The following is a 26,400-nucleotide window of genomic DNA, read 5'->3' as shown; positions in this document are numbered from 1 at the left end:
GGGTATTTGGGTGATCTACATTGAAAAATTTTTAAAGCATAATATAAACCTTGAGCAATGTGGTGTAAATAATATTTTTAAATATATGTACAAAGATGAGTTTGAAAAATAAATGAAGTAAAATTTAGACTTAACATTGGAAAAGTTATAGAAATTCAAAAAATAATCATTGGGTATTATAGAAAACAAAGTACTTACATCATGCAAGTTATCAAGAAGTTTTGTAAGTTGGTAGAAGCGCTGTGAGCTAGAAACAACTCCTTTTTGTCTTAAACCAATTGCCTTGATGAGCTCTCTAATGTAGCTTGATCTCATCTCTTCAAACTGGTTTTGACTCCTTAGTCCTTCCAAAGGAACTACAGGAAGATAATTATAAGTAGCAGATATGTTTAAAAAGGTGACATTAGCAGTTTATAATATAAATGCATGAACTGTATACTGATTTCTTTTGATATGCAACTCAAGATACAAACATTTTAAATATGAAAGAGATAGTGTTATGGGTAGCTTTAGGACATGGAAACTTGTAGTTCTCTTGAAGACTATACGAACAACTAGGAAGGTTAACATTTCAGTTTACCTATTTTAGAGCTGTAGTGATGGAATATGCATGTAACTTAGCACCTGACGTTATCCTACCTGCCTGTCTCAAATGCTTGGTTTGATTTAATATACACCCCACGTATGCTGGGTCTCTCTTTTATTTCTCTCTTCCCTTCCCTCCCTTTTCTTTTCTTTTCCTTCCTTCCTCTCTTCCTTCATTTCCCTTCTTCCTCCCTTCCCTTTCCTTCACTTCCCATCCTGTCCCATCCCTCCTTCCCTTTCCTCTCTCTCTTTCAACAACTATTTGGATCTCTGTAAAGCTGGGGATGGGACTTCCTATAAATCTGAAGTATTTCTCATTAGGATTATTTCAGGATAATATATCTTTTTTGTGGTAATTTTAACATTGCTTCATTAAATTTCCTGCTGATATGAGAGAAAGCAATTGATATTTGAAAACTTCTTATATCCAGCCATTTGGTTTTACTGTTTTACTTTTTTATTTCTATTTTTTAGTTCATTATCTTTTGTTTTCTTGGTATTCAAAAATACTATATTTAAATATATCCTCTTTCTCCCCTTTCCAATAGTTGTACCTCTCATTTCTATTTCATGATTCAGTGCATTGTTTAGGACTTCCAGAAATCAATGTTAAATAATAATAGTGATGGCAAATATCACTATTTTGTTGCTAATTTTAATGTGAATATTTCTTATTCCCAATGTGATGTTAACCGGTAATGTATTTACCTCTGAAATCTTTAATTGGAGTATCTAATTCTTAGGCACAACTTCCTATTTTTATGGCTAGTTCTCTTATTTCTACTACATTGTCTATTTACCTACAGTTTTTCTCCTAAATCTTTTAGGTCCTTCTGTTGTCACTTGTCTGAATGCCCTGGTTGATTTCTTCAGCAGCTCTATTACCAGAACTCCTGATTTCTCTGTTTCCTTTTTCTTTCTTTGCACTTGTCCCACAAACAAGTGTTCAACCTTAAGTGAAACATCTGCCTTTTTCTGCAGCTTTATCCAGATTGCTGAAAGAAATAATCACATAACCTCTTGGACTTATAAAACTACATATGTATTATCTTAGCAATATTTCTGTAGAGAAGTGCCTAAAAAAGTCAACTGTATATGCCCAGCAAAAGAAGAGAAATGATGCATTAAAAAAAAACTCCTCCTACTTATTCCCTGTATCCCAATCAGACCTTGGCTTCTACTCCTCTTGGAAAAAAAGACCAGAGATGACAAACCAAAAGGAAGCAAAAAGTTAATTAATCTTGAGTTTTCAAGGGCTCAGATCTTGAATATAGAAAAGACTTGCAATGGGAATTTCAGTAATATGCAATTTTTGCTCAGTTGAAAACTTGACTGCTGTTTACATCTGTATATATATGGTATGTGTACCTATAATCTCTTTTCTCTAGTTATTTCCTATTTTAAAGTAGGCAGTTAGATAGACATGGGCAGGAGGTGAGAAAGGAGGATGGCGGACCACGTCGTAGTCTCCACCCAGAGACAACCCCAGCTTGCTTAGACCAGTCCCCTTTAGCCCCTTTTGCGATTTAATACAGACTGACAAAAGATATGGGTCACAGGGACTTTCTCAATTTTAGAGAATGCACACTTAAAGAAAATCTTGTCTACCAAGGGTATTATAATATCATTTGCATTGCAGTTTTGCTCTCCCCCACCATGGGTTTTGCTTAGGTGCTTATGTGAAGATGGTAGACAGAAGCATGCATAAAGATGTTGGAGGGGAAGAACTAGGGCAGACCCAAAGGGTGGTGGGATGACGGCAAAATGGGAGGAAGAAAACCAAGTAAACCCCCAAAGAAAACACAGTGCAAAACTCGGTGGGCTGTTACCCACCCTGAGGGTCAGCCCTCCCCTATCTCTGGACTGTACTCTCCTTTTGCTTTGCTAAATTAAAAAACAAAAAACAAAACTTTGCATCTTTAACTTTTGGTCAAGTCTCTCAACTGAATTATTTCCTTCAAGAAGACAAAAATGAGGAATTCCACAATCCACCACCTGGTAACAGTATGGCAGCTATTTTAAATCCCCATAACTCTTTTCAGACTTCCCAACCAATCCCCACATCTCCTTCACACTTAATCATAAAAATAAATTTTTTTTCTGATTATGGAAGTATTATTTTCCCACTGGGCTTTCAAGAGTAGGATATTAGTAACTCAAAACCTTCACTGTCCATCTAAGTGTAATTAATCATCCTCCTTGCTCTAAGGGAAGAGCACACTGATGCCATCCCGCCTCACATCCTGCGGTATCAGTCCCTGCAGCTGCTTCCGGGATAAGCTCATCTCATCATGAGGCTTCCTTCCTGGGCTCCTGGTGTAGCTCCAGAATTTTTCCTCCTCTTCCACTCTGTTCCCTAGATTTCAGATCTATGGTGATCTAGCTCTCCTAAATATTTCTATTTCCTTTGAGCTCCTTACCTTAATTCATTGTTTCCTTAATTATTACATCCAGTATTACATGATTGGAGAATTTTCTCTCAGATTCTTGTTGATTCCACATGATGTGAGTTTTTAGGATTTCCTGTAAATATCTTAGCGGCAAGTTGGGAGAGGGTGAGCCAGATGCTATTTAGATAAGAACACTTTTTTATAAATAAGAATATCTGTGATTTAACTAATTTAAAAATAACATGTATTCATTGGAAAATTTTTTTAAATATGGAAAATACATAGAAATATTTAAGTCATCTTAGATCCTATAGTCCAATATTTTGGGACATTTCCTAATATCATATTGGAGTATTTACTTATTCAAAATTCTTCAAAAATGATTGTTTTAATTCTCATAAAATTTCATTTTACATAATTATAGGAAATACAATTTGTTTTATCACTTGGCATTTGAAATATTTTGCTAGTCTAATACTTATGAATATCATTTCTGATATTTTTGAAAGATTCTTAGAGGTGGAATTATTGCAGTGAAAGTTATTACCTTTCTTAACATTCATACTATACATTGCTAAACTTCTTACTCTTTAACTGTTTTGTGGCTAGTATTGAGTTTTCCCATTTTAGGTAATCTTTGCTTTTTTTTTTTTTTTTGAGAGGGCATCTCTCATATTTATTGATCAAATGGTTGTTAACAACAATAAAATTCTGTATCGGGGGGTCAATGCTCAATGCACAATCATTAATCCATCTCAAGCCTAGTTCTCGTCAGTCTCCAATCTTCTGAAGCATAACGAACACGTTCTTACATAGTGAATGAATTCTTACATAGTGAATAAGTTCTTACATGGTGAACAGTACAAGGGCAGTCATCACAGAAACTTTCGGTTCTGATCACGCATTATGAACTATAAACAATCAGGTCAAATATGACTATTTGTTTGATTTTTATACTTGATTTAAATGTGGATCCCACATTTCTCCCTTTATTATTATTATTATTTTTATTTTTAATAAACTGCTGAAGTGGTAGGTAGATGCAAGATAAAGGTAGAAAACATAGTGTTGTAAGAGAGCAATTGTAGATGATCAGGTGTGTGCCTGTAGACTATGTGCTAATCCGAGCTAGACAAGGGCAATAAAACATCCATGGATGCAGAAGCTTTCTCTCAACACAGAGGGGTGTGAGGCTCTAAGCTTCACCACTGTTGTTCCCCAATTTCTCACCTGATGGCCCCCCTGCGACTGTGCCTGTCTTAGGTTGTTCCTCCCTTGAGGAATGTTACCCGTCTCTGGCTAACCAGTCAACTTCCAGGGCCATACAGGGAAATGTAAAGCTGGTAAGTGAGAGAGAAGCCATATTGTTTGAAAAATCTTTGCTTTTTATATAGAAAAACAAAATATCACTTTCATCTTTCAAACTATTAGTATGGTTCAACAATTCTTTAATTCTTATTAGATATTTAAGAAATTTTTTTTTGTTTTGTACTCATTTATCTAGAGAGGTCTAAAATATATTTTAAATATTTTTCTACATTTGTTGTTTAAAATATTTTATCACATTTTTATAACCTCATTAGGGCAGAGTAGTGCCCAGTATAGAACCTATTTCTTTTGATTTTTCCTTCCAAACCTTTAAAAAACATCCTTACAATGCTGATTCTTGATTTTTTATTTTTAACTTTTGACTTTCCAGTATGGAAAATTAGTCTATAGTTCTGTTTCGATTCTAGATCTACCATCACCACTACATTAAAGCATGCATGCGCACGTGCGTGCACACACACACATACTTACACAGTCATCTTCCTAATATTGGTTAGATAAGTATTCAGTGTTTGTTAGTGTAGCTGTGTAAAATTGTTACCACAGTTGTGTACCATATATTATGATTTCCTTTATAATCTAATGCAACTTTTTGTTTTACTAAGAGTAAGTAACCATCCTAATGGGTATGAAGTTGTATCATCTCATTGTGGTTTTGATTTGTTACTAATTTGTATTTTCTTAATGATTAGTAATGTTGAGCATCTTCTCATGTGCTTAAGTCTGTTCGCATACTGTCATAGGGAAACACCTGTCAAAGCTTTGCCTGTTTTTAAATTGGGTTTTTAAAAAAATTGTTGAACTGTAGTTCTTTATATTAATTCTGAATATTAATGCTTTTTCTTTATCAGATATCTGATTTTCAAATATTTTCTCCCATTCAGTGGATTACCTTTCATTCTGATGGTCATGTCCTTTGATACACAGAAATTTAAATTTTCATTAAGTCCATTTGTTTTTCTTTTGTTGTCTGTGTTTTGGGTGTCATATCCAAAAACTCACTGCCAAATTCGATGTCAGAAAGCTTTCCCCTATGTTTTCTTCTGAGAGTTTTGGAGATTTAGCTTTAAGATTTAGGTATTTGATCTATTTTGTCAATTCATATATATAGTGTAAGAGTCTGACTTAACTTTTATGAATGAAGTTTTCCAAACACCTTTGTTGAAGAGACTAATTATTTTCTTGATTATTTCTTCTTTTATCTGTTGTTCTCACTTTCCAGATCTCCAACTATTTGAGTGTTGGAATGCCTTATCTCCAATTTCCCACATTTTTTTGTTTGTTTTTTGCTCTACTTTTGGGAAGTTTTCCAACTTTCTCTTCCAGTGCCTCTGCTTTTAAATTTTACTTTTATCTCTATACATTTTTAGTTTCCAAGAGCTTTTTCTTTTTTATATTATTCCTTTTTCATAATATCTAATTCTTGTTTCATGGGTATAATATGTTCTCTTATCTTTCTAAGGAGAGATAGCTTTTTAATTTTTCTGAAGATTTCATTTCCCTATATGGTATCTATTTCTTTGAAGTTCTTCTGTTTTGTCTTTGTCTTTGAAATCAAAGGCCCCTCAGATCCCTTTGTTTTGGTTTATATTCAAGAGTTGAAAATGAAAAAGGTGGCTGATAGCTCTTTGAACAGATAGTGCTTACTGACTGTGAGCTTTAGTGCAGGGCAATCTTTGATGTTCCAAAGATAAATTCCTGCTATTAGCATAGTGAGTTACTTTTTTTTCTGGCTAAACAAGATTCTACAGAGAAAAACCTTTCACTGTCCTTAGTACAGAATATAAAGCTGGATGAAAATGTTCTGGGAGGCAGGTGGGGGGAAATATGCTGGAGGATGGTGTCTCAACATCTGTGTAATCATAATCTATAGAATGCCTCACTCTCAACAGTGCCCGCAGTTCACCAACCCAGCTACCCTGTTATATCCTCTTCAGGGAATAATCATACCGTGTCTGCCTGAGTTGCAGAGGAACATTGGACTGCTGGGTGATACCTGCAAACACTTTTAATAGAACTTGTGTTTTGAATTTTAGGATCACTCATTTCAAAAAATTGTCACCAATTACAGAACATGCTAGAGGTTCAGTGCTGCAAATCAGGTTGCTTCTTGGCTTTCCTTACTTCTGGCATGGAGTCCAACCTTCTCAGGTGTGCTAAATTAGTTCTGGCTTGCAAAATTTTATTGCTTGTGATCTCTATCTCTCAGGCACCTTTCATTTTACTTCTCAATAAATGCCTTTCTAAAATTTTGTGTAGTTTTATGGGAAACAATGGTTAGTATATGTTCAACCTGCCATATTTTCCTGGAGTTCTGTATTTTAATTTTTAATAGCAAATGGGAGGTTGAAATTCTTATGTAGTATGTCATTGAACTTTTCATTTGTCCACTTTCCAGTTGCATTCATTTTTAAAAAGATAGTCCTTATTTGAGATTTCAAAATCATGTATACTGTTTTTAACAATTTAGGTGTTTACATTCAACTCAATTATCTGGTATTTATTTTAGGATATAATTTGAGCTTAATATCTAAACTTGGTTTTCTCTAAATATAAAGCTATTTTTCTTAACAATATTTGTTTCATATGCACTGATTTGTGCTGTCTTCATTAAAGTATATTAAGTTCTAATATGCATTGGTATGACTTGACTATTCAATGTATTACTCTTTTCCTGCACTGTATTATTGTAGCTGTCTGATACTCTCCAAAATTTTGTAATACTTATCTACTTATTTTTCAAGATACAAAGATGATTTTCTATTGCTTTGCTATGTCTCTTCAAAATTTCCATCTGAATTTTTATTAGAATTTGTAGTTAATCATAAGTACCATTAAATACTTGTTTTTCTCTCTTCTTGCAGTTGCAAGTGGCCAGACTCTTGCTCTCCATTGTATGTGAGTGGAAGTCATGTACATATTCTTTCCTTTCCTTACCACTGCTCCAGTGATGGTGGAAGCGTATGTCAAGATACAGCCTCCAGCTGTCCACTCAAGGGCACCTGAGTGACAATGATCAGACCTTCCCTGTTGACATGCACTGGACGTTACTTGGGAGGAACAAATACTTTTTTAAAGGTTTTGGTGAGCTACTGAGATTTGGGGGTCATCTGGTCCCCCAGCATAATGAAGTCTATCCATAAATACAGAATTATTTTAATGGTATCAACTAATTTGGGAGATCTAGGAGTATATGACATAACCTCTATGGGATACTTCACCGCCAATGAATTAACTACTGTAATTTCAAATTTATTCCAGCTGACTCTTGGCCAGTCCCACATCAATACCCTTAGTCCACTTTATATTCTTTCATCAAATTAGGTTTGAAGGCTTCTGCTCCAAATAGGATTCCCAAAGGTCAGAGAATAGGGCTATGAATCCTTAGATGCTCTATTGGTCCCTGTCTTTGCACAGATTTCATGAGGAAAACTTCCTCTATAAGGATTCAGATTTTCTGCCTTTCTTCCTGATGTGTCCCCACCCCGCACCCCACCATCAACACCATTTGAAATTGGTGCCACTAGAGAGAAGTCCCTGCAAAGATGTTGCCAAGAAAAACCATTGGCTTTCCTTCTACCTAAGATCTTAGCTCCCGTGATTCTCTTTCAAATTACTAGGAATGAAAGGAGGATCAATTCAGACATTCAAAGGCGGAACTTACCTGTGCATGGTAGGAGCACAGAAAAGGGTGAAAGGTAAAAGCAGGTTTTATAATTTTCCCACCTAGACCCTTAGGGGTTCCACTGAGGCAGACATATGCATATGCTACTCTCTGTGTTTGAGAAATGAGTGAAATGCCTACCCTTTGAGTGACCAGTGCTATGGTTCATAACATACCATTTCCTTTTTCTTCTGGGTATAGAGTTGGGGTGCAAGTCCAGCCTCTCCAGCAGTTAAGGTGGTGATGGAATATGGGAAGAAGTGGCCAGACACCTCCACGCCTTGCCTCCAAACCTTCTCTCTCTCTGTGCTAATCTTCTAATCAGATCCGACGGAGGCACTGAGCCACTATGAAAGTGTGGAGGCCCTGGAGGGAAGGAACCTGGGTTTTCTTGCTACCCACAGGACTCTGACTGTGAGTGACAGATAATTGTATTATGCTACTGATCTTTGGAGTTATTTGTTGTAATAGCCTTCCTGACATGAAGGGAATAGTTCAAACAAAACTGTATATTTTATATAGTAAGTCCTCTGGGGGGTGGGTGCAGGGAAGCATAATTTATGTTTACACAATATCAATAAGTTCATAATACCTAATTAGGTGAATATAAAAATGTCACTTAATAATGTTTTATCTAAAAAATAGAACTGGCTAAATTGATAGGCCATTTTAATATTATGTGATAGGTAAGCCTGAGAAACATGAAGTTTAGTAATATCTAGGACAGTATGTCAGGTGTTTCTCCTTTACAGTTGCAATCTAAGATTCATACATCATATACAATAATATGATTGTATTGTCATTGGAGATTTTCATAATTAAAAATTAACAAAGTAAATATCTTGTATTAAGTTGCTAATACTCACTCACTTGTATTAAGAAGTAGCAATACTTTCATACAGAGGAACTCTTCTTGGCTAACTTGAAGCTTGACAAACTCCTGTGGGATCTGCCACATGGTAAGGCATAATGAATAGAACGATGATTCCTTCATCCGCTGTCTTGTACCACATCCAACACACAACAGAAAAAGCATCAGGAAAAAAAAACACACGCACACACAGTGTCTTAGCCAGTTTATGTAATTTATCAGAGGATATGAGTTTTAGTAGTCACTTTTATTGAAAATGACTTTCAATGAACAAACTCAGTAGTTGGAATTTTAAACATCTTCTAAACTTATTGACAATACTGAATTTTTGAGGTTAAAAAATTTTAAACTTAGAAATCTTATGAAATATGAATTGATCAAGATTAATGCTGTTTCTCATTTTCATTATCATATTTTGAAAACCTAAACCAAGAAAGTAGACCAAAGTTTAGAAGTTGAAAATGTGGAGCTAAAGAATGCTTAGGAAATAATTTATTCACTGATAATGTTTTTCCTGTGGAAAAAAATATATAAAATTTTGTGTGCAATCCAATGGGAGAATGGATTCAGTTCACCAAAACCATAGAACAATTTGATATATATGGTCAGGGTGTTCTACGTGGAATCGTTACTGTGAACTACTCCAGGGGAAATGAAGGGTGACACGAACAAGAGAACATTCAGAAGCACCAAGGAACTGACATGAGCAGATTATTCATTCTGAAGACTGAGGAAAGTTTTTAAAGGCATTTTCTCAACCATATGCTATTTTGTAGTATCTACATTACTTCAATGAAGCTAACAGGAATAGTAAAAAGAAAACTAGATTTTGCCTCAGAAAAGCTAAAATTAATCCCAAATGTCACTCAGATTCTTTGGCAGGTTATGCGATTCTTCAGAGCCTCAATTTCCTGAGCTGTAAAATGAAAGATGCTGATTCCTTATCTATTTGAAGGGATTGTAGAATAAAGTGAGGTACAATTCATGAAAGTTTTCTGTAAACTATAAAGACCTATGCAAGTGTTAAGTTAATACGTTATATAATTCTGAACATTCACCATTAAAACACTATAAATATTTCCATGAAAAGATTGTTATTTAGTTTAAGGTTATATGTACAAAATAAATTATAGTAATTTAAGTAAATCAAGTAAAGTGAAGTGTTAGTCTTTCAATTTCTAAAATAAATTACCAGACTGATCTTTCCTCTAGGAAAAGAAATGATATCTTCACTCTTTGAAGGTAAATCAATACTTTCAGGCAAAAATATTTCTAATTTATTTCATTATCTTCATTATTACCAAGGTGATAAAGTAAAAAATTTTATCTTTAAATATAATTTCTTGATACATTTTTGAAGTTTAAAAAATTGGATTTGAGAAACAAGGAAAACTCCAAATATCAAATTATAGACAAAAATACAATTTTATTAATATTGTCATATCAAGCTATTTCACAAGATAATTGAAAGGCCTTTCATGAAAATCTATTATGATCATTTAAATGTATGACCATCTGTTTAAATGTAATTTTCAAGATTACTCTACATATACACTTAGGATAATTATGAGAATAACAAAAATAAGTTACTACTTACTCATTTAATATTAAATCAGGTGCAAAATAAAGCATCTGACCACTGACATGTTTATAAGATCTCCATCCTAGTCCAAACACCATTAAGCTCATCCAAGAATACTGGATGAGAGTTATCTGGTCATCAATATGTAAGTTTCGAAAACCTACAAAGCAAATTTTAAAATAAATGATCACAAAGTCACTTGTGTAAAAAATGTTGAAAGTACATAGAAATTTGAAAATAGAGGTACATAGGGTGATACAATATCTCCAACCTCAATGTTTTACACTAAAAATCACAAAATATTAGTGAATAATAGAGCCTGAAAAATTAAAAAGAAGCAACTTCAGAAAGCATCACAACTAGTCACTATAATTTAGCATTTCTGAGAATTCACTAATTAACTCAATCATCCATCATTCACTTATGCAGCATTTATTGAGAACCATTTTTGTGCTGGGCACTGTGTTAAAATACTGGGGTTATGAAGATGAATAAGACACAGTCCTTGCCCTTAAAAGAAGCATACAAGTCAACAGGAGAGACAAGCATATAAATGCAGAGAAAGAGAAGGTTAAGAGGGAGAACACCAGGCAACTGGAAGGCAGACCAGAAAAAACTCTTAATCAGAATATAATGCCTGAACAGAATATAATCAGTTTGTTGAGGAAACTCAATTCTTTGGAATTTAAATGTAAACTGGTTTTATTTTGTAAAACCACTACTTTCCATTGTGCTGTATCTGTTTTTTCTTTCGCATCCCATAATTTGGTCATGAGTAGATCTATAGTTTTCTGGTCACTTTTGTTTTTTGAAATTTAATCTAGTTTTGCTTTAAACACCCACGTGGTTTAAGAGGTTTAGTGTCTCCGTGTCTATCTGTGAAAATGGTCAAAGTCTTCTCTTCAACTGTTTCCAACTCTCTTTTGCCTCCTTGTGGGAAGATTGGAAATTCAACACTGATGAACTTGAAGGTGAGGCAAGGAGGTAAATCTGGAGATGTAGGCTGGGGTCAGGTCATGGATGTTCCTGCGTGTCTGATAAGAGCTGTGGGGGTGACATAGCCTTACTTGTGTATGGAGAGATTCTTGGTACCTTGTAGGGGACGGATTCAAGGGAATATGTCTGGAGTCAAGGAGAGATGTTTAGAGTTCTTCCCAAAGGCCAGGTGAGAGACTGTAAAAGTCTGAAGTAAGTCAACAGGTAGGACTAGAGGGGAGGGAGAATAATCAGAGAAATATTTAAAGCGTAAAATGGGAGGAATAAGGAGCCAAAGAAGTTTTTCAATGTTTTTGCTTGAATGGGGGGTGAAAACAACATTATTGAGATAAAATAAAAGAGGAGAAAACAAGCTAGGGAAAAAATAATTAGTTCTGGACACGTTTGAGGAACCTCTGTAATACCCAGATAGCAATTAGACAAATGACTTAGAAATATGGAGAAGAATCTGAACTAGAGATATAAATTTGGAAATTATTTGTATCTCAGTATAGCTGAAGTAGTCAAAGTGGATGAAATCTTTTATTAAAGGTATCAACCACTTTCCATAAAGCTATTTTGATAACATTTACTGCCCTTAAGAATCCACTGAAGTCTACATACAAGAACCTACTTAAAAGTAAAACTAAAGCAAAACTTTATTCCTTAGATCTCAAGGACAAAGCACATTTATTTCTTGATTCTGTTAATCATCTCAAGGTAGGCTGCAGAACAGGATATCTTCTCTCCATATACTCCATGGTCCCACCTTCATGTGAGCAGTAGGAGCACTGCTGTTCTCTTCTTACAAGTTCTCAGCCTCACAGGAACCAAAGACAACTGGAGTGCATATTCATGATTAGGGATGCCACAGCACACATTTACTTTTTTGTGAGGGTGGGGGTGTGGAGTGCCACCTCTTCATTGTCTTACCTTTCACCCTAACTTCTTCCCTCCCTTTCTTCCCTGTGTGGTAGAGTTTCCTACTGGCAGTTGTTTGGTGACAGTAAGTGCTTCCTTGGGCTTGTGTTACAGGTTTTGGCCTGTGGTACACATACTACCTGGACTTCGAATCAGAAACTAGTAAAGCAAAGATAAAGATATGGTGAGCCTTTATTCTTAATCATGGTGGTGCTCAGGGATGGCAGGATCCAGTGCAGGTATCTGTGTTGGCCCTCTGGAGATGCCTTGGTTTCTGCCTATTTTACAAACTTGTTTCAAATTCTAGTCAGCAAATCCCTGGTGTCCTTCCAGGAAGCTATTTTTTCTTTTTGTTTTGTTTTGGATAGCCAGAGGATTTTTGTTTTTTGTTTATGTTTTCTAAAATTAACAGAGTTGGTTTTTATTGCTTACATTTTTCAGGTGCGAAAAGACTCCCTTAATAACTGGCCAACAAAAATTTGGCATGTGATTTTCATAATTCTTTTTGTCATTTTCATATGACATACATGCATCAAGTTCATGTTGATATATTACCTCTCATTTAAAGAAAAATTATGAATTGCCCTTAAGGCAATAGTACAGAAATGCTGTTTATAAGTGGAATATTGTATAGGCTTTACAAAAATGGGTAATTGATTATAAAGTTTAAAATAATTTGGTAAGAGATAAATGAAGTTTCCTATTTTTTGAAAAGCAAGATTCCCTAAAGGGAGGCACCTATTGGCCTGCATATTGATTTAGTGTGCTATATTTTTTTCATTCTAGGACTTTTTTTAAAATGTTAATCTGACTAGTTTTTAAAATCTACAAAATTATATGACAATTCATTTATTCTTTTTTAAAAAATAGATATTCTGCTTGTATTTCTTCGTTAAGTTTGATTTACCCTTTGGTTTCTGTTTGTTTTTGCATTAGGACTAGAAACAAAGGAACATTTTTAGTATATCATAAAAGGCAAATCTTGCTGAAATAACTTCAAACTTATGAAATTACCAATATTTATAGCAGATCTGCATTCTTTCCAGTTAACAAAATGGAAAACAACTCAGAAAATAGCTTTAGTTACTCCACCTTTTTGAGAGCTTTTCTGTGATAAATGCACAATGTTAAAATTGACTTGAACATGCCTGGTACAGAAGTGTATGTAATTCCTCCCCCCCAACCCCTATGAACTGTAATATCGTTCATTATTTTATGCAGAAACAAAGATCAAATTCCCATTGATGATAATGATCAGGTTAACTCAGTACATTTGAGATGATGATCAATATGAAAACCCTCATACAGAGAAGTGATGGGTGATCCTTAATTGTGTTTAACAAGTAGCAAAGGAAAATACTCTTTTCTTTTAAGTGTCTTGACCTGATAATTTCTTACAAAAGCCCTGTTACAAACTGATCCATGATACTTAAAAAAAAAGTAAGTGTACAGTAATACATGGTCTGTATGACCTTCTAGGTTCTCCCGTCTTACTTTCAGAGTTTTGATAAAATATATAGGCTGTGCTTCCGTAAAAACTGTCTCATACTGAAACAGTTAACCTAAGGGCAGAGCCTTTAATACCTCAGCACCTTCTGACACAAAGTACGAACTTTGGCAGGCACAAAGCTTTAGCACAATGAGCGTCATCACCAACTTGTTTGATATTTATTATGAATAAGGATTTGAGATTATTTAAGGCAGCATTGTTCTTTTCATATCAATTCCATAATTTACATTTCTATAAATATTCTTTAAGCACCTCTTTGGGATGAAGAGTCATGCTTGCTACTAGGCATAAGACTAGAAAGACGGCCCCTGACTTAACACTTGTTGTGGTGTGAGACAGACAGAAAAGCAGAACATCATCATAACTCCGAGTGACAGCGCTGTGGCTGACAAGGCCGGGGGAGGCGGAGAGCAAAGGAACCTTCGGCTAGGCTGGGAAGGCTCAGAGAAATCTTCCCCAGGGAGGCGACAGGTGGTTAGGATTCTGAAGGTGAGAGAGGGACCAGCCAAGGGAAGATGTGGGAGAAGGGAAGTGCCTCCAGATAGGGAAAGCAGTTCGGGCAAAAGAAGGCAGGAAACTGAGCAGAGAGCACTGTGGGACCCGAGCCTTAGAGTGGCTCGAAGAGGGAGAGCGAGAGAGAGCGCTGCAGATCAGGAGTGAAATGACAAGCGCCTAGGGTATCGAGGTCAAGAAGTTTGACTTTGTTCCTAAAAAAGGAAAGGAATTATATAATTGATTATAATTGTTTTCAGAAAGATGATTCTAGTGGCAGAATAGAGGACTGTTTTGCAGCAGCATGAAACTGCGGGAATAAAGTCAGGGGGGCTGCAATAGAAATCCAGGAAAAAATGATGACCTAAACTAAGTCAGTACACAGTAGCAGTGGAAGTAGCATGTCTAAAAAATCCTATATTTAATAAGTACAGTCGATGGGATTTCGTAACTAATTGCACAGAAGGTTAAGGAGAAAAGTGAGCTGAGGCTGATACCCAAGTTTGTGTCTGAGGTGCCATTTTAGGACACTGGAAAAGGTTTTAGGTTTATGCAAGGTCATGTTGACTTGGAAGTTCCTCCAGGTAGAAACATGTGATAAGCCATTGAAATACATGGTTCGATAGTTCGGTAGAGGGTCTGAGCTGGTACCATGTATTTGGGAGTTATCAGAATATAATAGCGGTAGTTGAAGACAGGTTACGAATGAGATCATCCAGACTGCGCAGAGAAAGAAACTAATGGAGAAGATGGAACCCAGGAAATGTCAAATGTGTAGGTGGAAGAACAAATATACAAAAGAAAAACAGAAAATGTCTGAATTGAGAGAAACATATCTACGTGGAAGGGAAGTGATAAATGCCAGAGAACAAGTTTCACCAAGAAATGGTTACTTTGTCAGTGGGCCCAGGGGCATGTGAAACATGTTAAAGGGCTGAAAGTATTCATTTGATTTAGTAAGTAAAAAATTTTGTTGACATTGGCAATAATAGGTTTTTAGAAAAATCATTTTTGACAGTCTTCATAGAAGTGATTTGATTTATTCATTTGATTTGGGAAGAAAGAAAAAAATCCTTTATCACATAACTCAAAATATATTTTGGCATGCTTCAAAAGCAGAAAATTAGGCAAAGGCCTTTTCCAGTCTTCCGGTACTGCCAATTGTTAGGAGTGTGGCTGAGACCAAGAAGTAAGGTACGTATTCAAAAATACAATGCTAAAAAATTTCAAACCATTAACATGGATTGATTTTTTAAATAAAATAAAAGGGTCAAGACAAAATTTATGAGGAAGAAATATTACCCCCAAAACCTGTCTCATCTGTTCTGCTACAGTGTACTGATATACAGGATGAAGAATATTTAAAGGTGAAATTGAATTGGGAAGGAATACTTATTAATTTGATTTCCAAAACCTATCCTAACTTTCAAGACCCTCCATGACCAGCCCTTATTGTCTGTGGTTTCTTAATTCTTGGGTGATAAAACCTCCAAGAGACCAGTACTCATTTTAGTAGTGTTTGAGAAACCATATGCACAAATGTCTTTTCTCAATCAGCAGCCATTAAAAGTTTCAATTACTATGCTGTGGGGGGAAGGTATAACATTTTTTATATTACTAAGGGACGCTCACATTTGAAAATATTGAGAACCATTCTTATGCTGGTGTAATTCATTATTCATGAAACATACTTCATGCTTTATTTTTACACCATCAACCACACCATCCTTCTATCTGGCATGCTTTCCTTCTTATCATGATTTAGCAGAGTCTGATTTCTCCTTCAAGGTGCAGTTTGACTGAAACTTTGTCTCTGAAGCCTTCTCTAGTCCTTGAAGCCAAAAATGTTCTTCTGTCCCTATATATTATGTCACTTCACATACCATTATAGTTTGAGTATCTTATTTATCCAACTGGACTGAAAGTTCCTTAACAAAGAAAATGTCTTGTTCATTTTTAAAATCTTGCAAATAATTGTGTAGTTTCAAGCTCCAAATAAGAAAATATTACCCACTGAAGTTACAGCTAGAAGTCAGGGTATATGTCAATATGTCAAATGAAATGTACCCTAAGAGATCTTTTGTAAATAAATGTGCTGTCATAGGGCTAAGTATCTTGCAAGTCTCCATTAAACAGAAACAAACAGATCTCTGAAATATTAGGAGGGAAATATCAGATGAGCTGCAATTATTGTAACAGGTACAAGGTAATAGAAAAGCACAAAGGAGAAATGAGGAAACTGTGACCAGGCAACAAGAATCCTCTTACGGATCTGCAGATATATGTTCTGGGGACCTCATGTATGCTGGCACCTTTGTTATGATTATCATTTTGCATCTGAGCTTAATCTGACTTCTCAAATACATTTTCCAATTGTGAAAGAATGACCCAATCTGCCAACATATATTCCTAGTGATACCTTTATGGCACTCTATAAACTGATATCCTGGCTTATTCATAAGCCTCATTTAACAAAAGTTCATCTTTCACAGATGAAAAACACATCAGAGAATGGATAAAATAAGTTTCCACCGTGTGCAAAACTGATGACCAGATGCTAGGATGTGCTGCACCAAATGCATTCATGCCATGGACCCAGCCTCCTGGCTTCTCTTTCTAACAAACACCCCTGTGTAATTGTAAGGTCTTGCACACAGCAGGAGTACAATAGACATTTGTTGAGTGAATCAAGTGAATAAAATCTGTACTCTGGTTTAAAATCAAAACTGAAAGGTTCTGAGCAGCTAATGATATTAGATTACTTTATATACACGTGTTCCTCTGAGTCATTTCACAGAGGTCAATATAAGTCACTGGTTTATTAACCATTTTCATCACTCATTCATTAAAGGTACTCCCAGAATGCAGACCATGCAAGTATGGTTTAAAAGAACCTGGGCCACACAGTACTCTGATCATCTTATTGTATAGACTATGTGTAATAACGGTGATGCCATCATTCTTGTTTACTTACAGACAGATTACATTTTGTAACATTACAAAAAGTGATCACTAAATTTAATGTAAAATTTCTTTTCACTTTGTAAGTGTGTGGTGGTCAAAAAATCTTGACAGGTAACAGTGTTTAAACCTAAAAAGCTCACTTAGCTTTTATCCAAGTGAATAAATTATCATTTAAACTATAACTGGTTACTTCCTAATTTTGCCAATTAATAGTAAAATCTTTTTAAACAGTAAAGAACCTCAAAAATGCAAAGAAGAGAAATAATAAACTATAATAGTATATATATAAAAATCAAATAAATCACTTTTTCCAAATAGGGAAACTGAGAAGAGTTAAACATGTGTAAGCACTCATATTTTTAAACAGAAAACATTCATTAATGCTATTGTAATATTTTAACTTAATAAAGATCTACCAAACTTGATAACCACTTTTCAGTAAGTTATAAACATTCATAACTTTACTAATACAAAAAAAATATTACCTATCCAAGGCCTTCCAGCAAGAATGAAGCAATAAGAGTCTAGGCATTTTGATTTTTCTATAAGGTTACTTTATCTCCATTATAATAGTGAGTTATATCAACTTCTTAAAAGATTCAACAAACAGGAATCTTTTTCTTTTTGTTTCATATAACCTTGAATTTTCAATTACAATTCACCTATTGTATTTCAAACCTTTCAGGCAAAATAATAATTGAAAAAATATTAAGGCAAGTTGGGAATGGAATTCTTTACTTGTAAACTAAAATGGCATAATATATTTAACTCTTAACCAGATATTAGAAAAATAAATTGGTCTAAAGGAGTATAAGGATATTATTGGTGTGAAAAGACTGTAATATGAAAAAAGTTCTAATTATGAGATTAACACCTCCACAAGCAATTGCTACCCATATATTCTTCTCCTGGCTGTGCAGTCTAAGATTTACCCAAATGAGAACCACATCCTTGTAATTCTTTCAACGTCTTACCACCTACGGAGCTGTGTTAAGGGAGCAAAAATAGCTTTACTGAAATTGCTTCATGATGATATAATGCAGATTTTCATTGTTACTCCCTTTGGACATAAATTAGAGAAAATAGTGAATGGAAGTTCATTTTCTATGTCCAAATTATTTTCACTTGGCAATTTGGCTTCTTAATTGACTTCACATACAACAATGTTCTCTGAATACTATTTTGATTTGTTATATGAATAGATACATTCAGTTTTTTCTTTAGCCATTTGGATTAGGATTTAGCATGAAATAGATACTTTTAAGATGGTCAGTTTTTCTTTCTCTGAACTATTATAACATGTTCTTCCTTAACTGTTTGATGAATGTAATTCTTGATCAGTCAACAAGACTCAAAATGTTTCTTGTATTTCCATAGCATACAGCAGGGTCCTACATACATATTTTGAACTGCTGAAACACATACTATACCATGCTTTCTGGACTATAATTAATTTACTACACAGACTGTTTATTTAAAAACCTACTATAACAGTAACATTTGTATTATATGCTATTATATACAAATTATTATTACCTGGCAGCGATTTAGACCACTTGACTACTGAAAGAAGTTGTCTCTCTCCTAGTTGATTGAGACTTGTCAGCAATGAACTGGAGGAATCAGGCTGGGTGTTATCGTGTCCTGCATAGATCATGTCTGGTTCAATGCTAATTAACAGGTTTATCAGTGGGGGGATCAAATGCACATCTTGACCTGGCGGAAAAGTGATTCTCTGGCTTAGGGCTTGGCTTTCAGTTGGAATGCCTACCGACTGTGGGAGAGCAATAGCCTCTAGTGGTCTCATAACTCTGACTTTATTGAACTTTTTAAACTTTCGACCTAAAGAGAAGAAGAAAAAAAAGAAAAATTCATATAAATACATATTAATGAAATCTTCCAGCAGAGTATTATTTTTCTTAAGTCTTAGAAATATAGCATTAATCTGATAAAATAAAAATAAGTAAGTGCTAGGTCTCAGACTTAGATTAAAGAGTTAATTATACCAGCATTCATTAGGTTGGTAGGGTGTAAGTAATTACATCAGTATCCACTGGGGGGCTGGGGAGCTTTGCAGTAACATGTATGAAAAGACAAATTGGATGTGAGTCCAACATGGCAGCAAGAAAGAACCTGAACCCACCTCCTATGTACACACCAAATCTAACTGATGCATAGAGCAATTCATCCTGCGGAAGGACTGAGGTCCGCATGAACACCTGCACATGAGGGATAAAAAAACATAAAAAAATGGCAACAGAGACAGACATGGTATGGAGAAAGCCTCATCCCAGTCCTACAGTAAGTAAGGAGGGATATCAGTGAGGACAAAAGCAGAGATTCCCCTGCTCTGGGCACAGGAAAAAGTCCCAGTTTAAAGGGCAACTGCCCTATGAGGGAAGAAATCCAACTTTCAAAGCTAAGGCAGGGGGACTGCTAGAACTCTCTGCGACCAGAAGTGCTAGTTAGTGCCAATATTTCTCTTCTTGTCTATACGCTGACAGTGTGTATGGGAGCAGAGCGAGGGCTCACACTAGCTCCAGACTTAGCTAAGGCAGTCGCCCTGATCCTGCCTTCATCCAGTCGTGCCAGCCAGAGGCCCAGAAGTTCCACCGAGGAACCAGTGCAACGCCCATGTGGACTCACACTGCCTGCATCCCTTCTGAATCCAGTCACCCCATCAGCGTAGCCTAAACAGGAGCCCTATGCATCACAACCTGGGGGCCCAGGCACCACAGCACCCTGCTGGCACCATCTAGCCTTCAGCTTAAACTGCCAGGCATACACGATCTACCCAAGGGATGTTTCTAGATAAGGCCAACAATTCAAGATTGAAAAAGATAGCCCCTTTCCCTAGTCTGTAGAAACACACAGAGAAAGTCAATCAAAACAGGAGACAGAGGAATATTCTTAAAACAAAATGGCAAGACAAAACTTCGAGAAAAGAACTAAATGAAACTGAGGGAAGCAATCTATCTTGATAGAGTTTGAAGTAATGGTTATAAAGATGCTCACCAGATGAGAAAACAATGGATGAACTCAGAGAATACTTCAAAAAAGAGAAAGTAAAAAGAACCAATCAGAGATGAAAAAGACAATAAAGGAAATAAAAAATATCCTAGAAGGAATCAACAGCAGGCTACAGGATGCAGAACTTATCAGTAATTTGGAAAACGGAGTAATGGAAAGCACTCAAGCTGAAGAACAGAAAGAAAAAATAAAAAGAAATGAGAATAGGTTAAGGGACCTCTGAGACAACATTAAACATCCTAACATTCTTATTATAGGAGTCTCAGAAAGAGAAAGGGGTGGAAACATTGTTTGAATAACTACTAGCTGAAAACTTCCTTAACCTATGGAAGGAAACAAACATTCAGATCCAGGAATCAAGAAATCTCCAAATAAGATGAATCTAAGGAGGGCCACATTGAGACACAAAATTAAAATGCCAAAGATCAAAGACAAAGAATCTTAAAAGCAGCAAAAGAAAAGCAATGAGTTACATACAAAGGAAATACCACAAGGTTATCAGCTATTAGTCTACAGGCCAGAGGGTATGCATGGTATATTTAAAGTGGTGAAGATAACAACCTACAAGCAAGAATACTCTATCTAGTAAGGTTATCATTCAGAATTGAGAAAGAGATGAAGAACTTCTCTCTCGTAAACACAATTAAAGGAGTTTACATAATAGAGGGACTTCTTTAAGACAAAGAAGTAAAGACCATAACTAGAGGCAAGAAAATTGTGAAAAGAAAAAAAAATTCACTGGTATAAGGAAAGAGATAACAAAGGTAGATCACTTAAAAGCTAGTCTGAAGGTTAAGAGATCAAAGTAGTAAAATCAGTCACCTCAAATATTTAGTTAAGAGAATCATTAAATAAAAAGGTATAAAAGGATACATCATATATATGAAACATAGAGGATCAACTGTAAAAAATACAGTGCTGTTAGAATTAGTTTAAGCTTAAGCAACAATCAGCATAGAATGTGACATATGTACAACATCATATATAAGTCTCATATAACTACAACCCAAAAACTATAATACAGACATAGAAAATACAAAAGAAGTCAACCATAACACTAAAAGAAGTCATTATGTACAAGGGAAGAGAGCAAGAGAAGAAAAAAAGATAAGAGAAGAATGAAAACACAGCCAGAAAACATTTAACAAAATGGTGATAAGCCCATACATTTCACTATTTACTTTAAATATAAGTGGACAATTAATGTAACTCTAATCAAAAGACACTGGGTGACTGAATGGATAAAAGAAACAAGATCCATTTATGTGCTTCCTACAAGAGACTCATTTCAGACCTAAAGATACATACTGAATAAAACTGAAGGAATAGAAAAAAATATTCCATGCAAACAGAAATGAAAAAAAAAAGCTGGAATAACAATACCTATATTAGACAAAATACTTTAAGACAAAGACTAAAAAGAGACAAGAATTATGTAATTACTACAGGCTCAATCCAGCAAGAAAATATGACAATTACAAATATCAATGCACCCAATAGAGGAACACGTAAAAAGCTAAAGCAAATATTGTCAGACATGAAGAACTTGCTAATACTATGATAATAGTAGGGGACATTAACACCCAACTTACATCAATGGATACATCATCCAGACAGAAATACAATAAAGATACAGTGGCTTTCAATGACACATTAGACTAAATGGACCTAAAGATACATATGGGACATTATATCCAAAAACAGAAGAATACTCATTCTTTTCAAGTGCACAGAGAACATTCTCCAAGATAAATTCCATGTTAGACCACAAAGGAAGTCTTAAAAAATTCAATCTTAATACAGAGTGAAATCATGACAATAATCTTTTCTGCCCACAACAGTATGAACCTGGAAATCAATTACAGAAAAAAACAAACTGGAAAAAAAAAAAAACACAGAAGCTAAACAGCGTGCTACTAAACAATAAAGTAATCAAAGTGGAAATAAAAATAATTGGAGAATTATGAAAATAAAAACAGCAGTTCAAAATCTTTGGGATACAGCAAAAGCAATTCTAAAAGTAAGTTCATAGTGATACTGGACTAACTCAAGACAAAAAAAAACAATCTCAAATAAACCATCTAATCCTACACCTAAAGGAATTAGAGAAAGGACAAAGCCAAAAGTCAATAAAAGGAAGGAAATAATAAAGATCAGAGTGGAAATAAATGAAATAGAGACTAAAAAAAAATACAAAAGATCAATGGAATGTTGAAGAGACAAAATTGATGTCTTTAGCTAGAATCATCAAAAAAAAGATGATGCAAATAATCAGAAATAAAAGGGGTTATAACTGACACCACAGAAATCCAAACAATTATTAAGATATTACTATGAAAAATTATATGCCAACAAGCTGGATAACCGAGAAGAAATGGATCGACTCCTAGAAACATGCAATATTCCAATACTGAACCAGGGAAGAAATACAAAATATGAAAAGAATGACTAGTAGTGAGAAAATTGAATTAGTATTCACAAAACTCCCAATAAACAAAAGGCTAGGAACAGATGGCTTTATAGGCAAATTCTACCAAACATTTAAACAAAAGTTATTAACTTTCCTTCTCAAAATAGTCCAAAAAACTGTAAAGGAAAATTTCCATTCATTCTATAAGGCCACAAACCTTTATACCAAAACTAGACAGACTCTACAAAAAAAAAAAAAAAAAAAAGAAAAGAAAATTACAGGCCAATATCCCTTATAAATATACAAAAATCCTCAACTAAATACTAGCAAACTGAATTCAAAAATACATTAAAAGGATCATCACTACAACCAAGTATGATTTATTCTAGGGATACAAGGATGGTTCAACATCTGCACATCAATGTGATATACCACATTAACAAAAGGAAGGGTGAAAAACATATGATCATATCAATAGATCGTGAAAAGCATTTGACAAAATTCAATATCCATTCACGGCAAAAGCTCTCACAAGGTGGATAGAAAGGAAACATATCACAACATAGCAATAGCTACATATGACAAACCCACAACCAACATTATAATCGTAAAAAGCTAGAAGCTTTCCTCTATGATCAGAAAGAAGATAAGAGTACCAGCTCTCACCACTTTTATTCAACATATTACTAGAAGTCCTAGGCAAAGCAATCACACAAGAAAAAGAAATAAAAGGCAAGGCATCCAAATTGGTAAGGAAGAAGTAAAAGTGTCACTGTTTGGAGATGACATGGTACTATAAAAAGAAAACCCCAAAGACTCCACCAAAAAATACTGGAACTAAATGAATTCAGTAAAGGCCAAGGATACAAAATCAATATACTAAAATCTCTTGCAGTTCTATATATAAATAATGAACTAGCAGAAAGAAAAATTAAGAAATCAATTCCATATACAACTGTATCGAAATGAAAAAAATACCTAAGAAAATACCTAACCAAGTTAATGAAGACCTGTACTCTGAAAACTGTAAGTCATTGATGAAAGAAACTGAAGATGGCACAAATAAATTGAAAGTTATTCCATGCTAATGAGAAGGAAGAATTAATGTTAAGTGTGGCCATAAATATATACATATTAATATAAGTATGGCCCCAAAAATATACAGATTACTGCAATCCCTATCAAAATAAAAATGGCATTTTTCACAGAACTAGAGCAAACAATGCTGAAATTTGTATGGAAACACAAAATACCTCAGAATAGCTAAAACAATCTTGAGAAAGAACAACAATGTTGGGTAATCACACACCCTGATGTGAAACTATACTAAAAGCTACAGTAATCCAAACAGTATGGTACTGCTCCAAGAGTAGACACAAAGGTCAATGGAACAAAATGGAGAGCCTAGAACTAAACCTACACTTATATGGTCAACTAATATATGGTAAAGAAGACAAGAATATGCAGTGGGGAGAAAAAAGTCTCTTAAATAAATGGTGCTGGGAAAATGAACATTACATGCAAAAGAATGAAATTAGATCACTCCCTTACTCAAAAATAAACTAAAAATGGATTAAACATCTGAAACTATAAAATTTCTAGAAGAAAACATAAGTACTAAGCTCCTGAACATCAGCATTAGTAATTTTTTTCTACATATGTCTCCTCAGTCAATAGAACAAAAGCAAAAATAAATGAATGGGACTATATCAAACTAAAAAGCTTCTTTAAGGCAAAGGAAATGGTCAACAAAATGAAAAGGCAACCTATTAAATGGCAGAATATGTTTACAAATGATATACCTGATAACAGGCTAATACCCAAAATAGAATTCATAAAACTCAACATAGAAAACCAAATAGTCTGATTAAAAAATGGGCATAGACCTGAACAGACATTTTTCCAGACATACAGAAGGCCAACAGACATATAAGAAGATTCTCTAATCGCTAATCATCAGGGAAATGTAAATCAAAACCACAAAGAGATATCACTTCACACAAGTCAGAATGGCTACTATCGAAAAGACAAATAACAAGTGTTGGCAAGGATTTGGAGGAAAGGAAACCCTGTATACTGCTGGTGGGACTGCAAATTGGTACAGCCACTATGGGAAGTATGAAGGTATCTCAAAAAACTGAAAATAGAAATACCATATGACCCAGCAATCCTACTTCTGGAATATACTCAAAAGAAAATGAAATCATTAACTTGAAAAGATATATGTACCCTATGTTTATTGCAACATTATTTACAATAGCCAATGAAATGTCCATCAAAGATGAATGGATAAAGAAGATGTGGTACTTATTTACAATGGAATATTACTTAGCTTTAAACACAAGGATGAAGTTTTGCCATTTGCAGCAACATGGGTGGACCTAGAGAATATTTTGCTAAATGAAATAAGTGAGAGAAATACAAATACCACATGATTTCACTTAAATGTGAAATCTGTAAAAATAAAACAAACAGAAAAAGACTCATAGACACAGAACAGACTGGTGGTTGCTAGAGGAGAAGTGGGTAGCAGATGGGCGAAATAGGTGAAGGGGGAAAGAATTATTGAGAATGTTTGAAATGTTCTGAGTGATGGTTATATGAACGTACACATGTGAAAATTCATTAAGGTCTACACTAATATTTGTGCATTTTATTGTATATACCTCAATAAAAATAAACAGCTGATTAAATAAATTTTCAAAAATACAAAAAATATGATCTCATTACTAAGTAGAGAAATGCAAATTAGACCACAATTAAATACTACCTACCCAGAATGGCAAGAACACATAAAATAGGAGCTTTAAGACAAAGCTGACATGGGGTGTAAATTGCTACAACTACTTTGAAAACAATTTGGCATTATAGTATCTAGTAAAGCCAAGATGAACATATATTGCATTGGCAGTTCCATATCCAGGTCTATACCTTACCTGTAGAAACTCTTGCATGTGAGCATCAGGAGACATGTGCAAGAATGTTCACAGCTGCACTCTATGTAATAGCCTTCAAAGTGGAAACAAATGTCCAAACATGAGAATGGATAAATGATAGGTATTCATAGGATGGAATAATATACTGCAGTTAAAATGAATAAACCAGAATAATACACATCAGAATAAAGAAAGTTACAAATATAATGTTAAGCAAAGAAGATTAAATTGCAAAAATATATATGCCATATGATACCATTTCTATAAAATTAAAAAAACCATCAAATATAAAGAATGAATTATTGATGGATAGAGATACTCAGAAAACCTACAGAATAACAACAAGGGAATGAAAAACCCAAAATTCAAGAGAGAAGTTTCCTGGAAAATTGACAGCTTACATGTAGCCTTACAGTAAAAATTCTGAACTATCTGAGCAAAATTGTAGACAATAGAGAGGGGAAGGAAAAAACATCTGAACTTCTTTACATGTTAATAATATAATTTAGTAAAATGGTACAGGCACAGTTATTATTTAATTCTGATATAATAAGACTATAGATTTAATTAAGACTTGTGAGGATGAGAATGTAAGCACTAGCAAAATGGATAAGCAGATTAACAACAATATAGGATTGACAATTGAAGAGGGAAAAGAAAATGAATGGAAAGCTGACCAAGCCAGCAAAGTAATAAATACATAAAATGTACACAAAATATGTTGGAAGAAAATAAAAGCTT

At 34.6% G+C, this 26,400-nt stretch overlaps 1 protein-coding gene across 5 annotated transcripts in view; it reads right to left on the bottom strand.

The window, feature by feature from the left end:
• The window catches only part of PGR (progesterone receptor), an 88,315-nt gene that overhangs the window by 9,340 nt on the left and 52,575 nt on the right, over positions 1-26,400 (bottom strand). Inside the window, exons 4-7 of one of the 5 annotated variants that reach the window (XM_037025629.2) lie at positions 18,820-19,125; positions 10,437-10,581; positions 8,839-8,969; positions 199-356 (exon numbers count right to left, since the gene is read on the bottom strand). In XM_037025629.2, coding sequence (XP_036881524.1) covers positions 199-356; positions 8,839-8,969; positions 10,437-10,581; positions 18,820-19,125 — 740 coding nt within the window. Of the gene's footprint in view, positions 1-198; positions 357-7,335; positions 8,335-8,838; positions 8,970-10,436; positions 10,582-18,819; positions 19,126-25,659; positions 25,733-26,400 lie in introns of those variants that run through there. The other 4 variants (XM_073239413.1, XM_073239412.1, XM_073239414.1 and 1 more) reach the window with 4 other exon arrangements.

The sequence above is a fragment of the Manis javanica genome, chromosome 6 (assembly GCF_040802235.1).
Source record: "Manis javanica isolate MJ-LG chromosome 6, MJ_LKY, whole genome shotgun sequence".
Taxonomy (NCBI): domain Eukaryota; kingdom Metazoa; phylum Chordata; class Mammalia; order Pholidota; family Manidae; genus Manis; species Manis javanica.
Note: the sequence above shows the minus strand (reverse complement) of the source record. Positions and strands in the feature narration are given on the sequence as shown.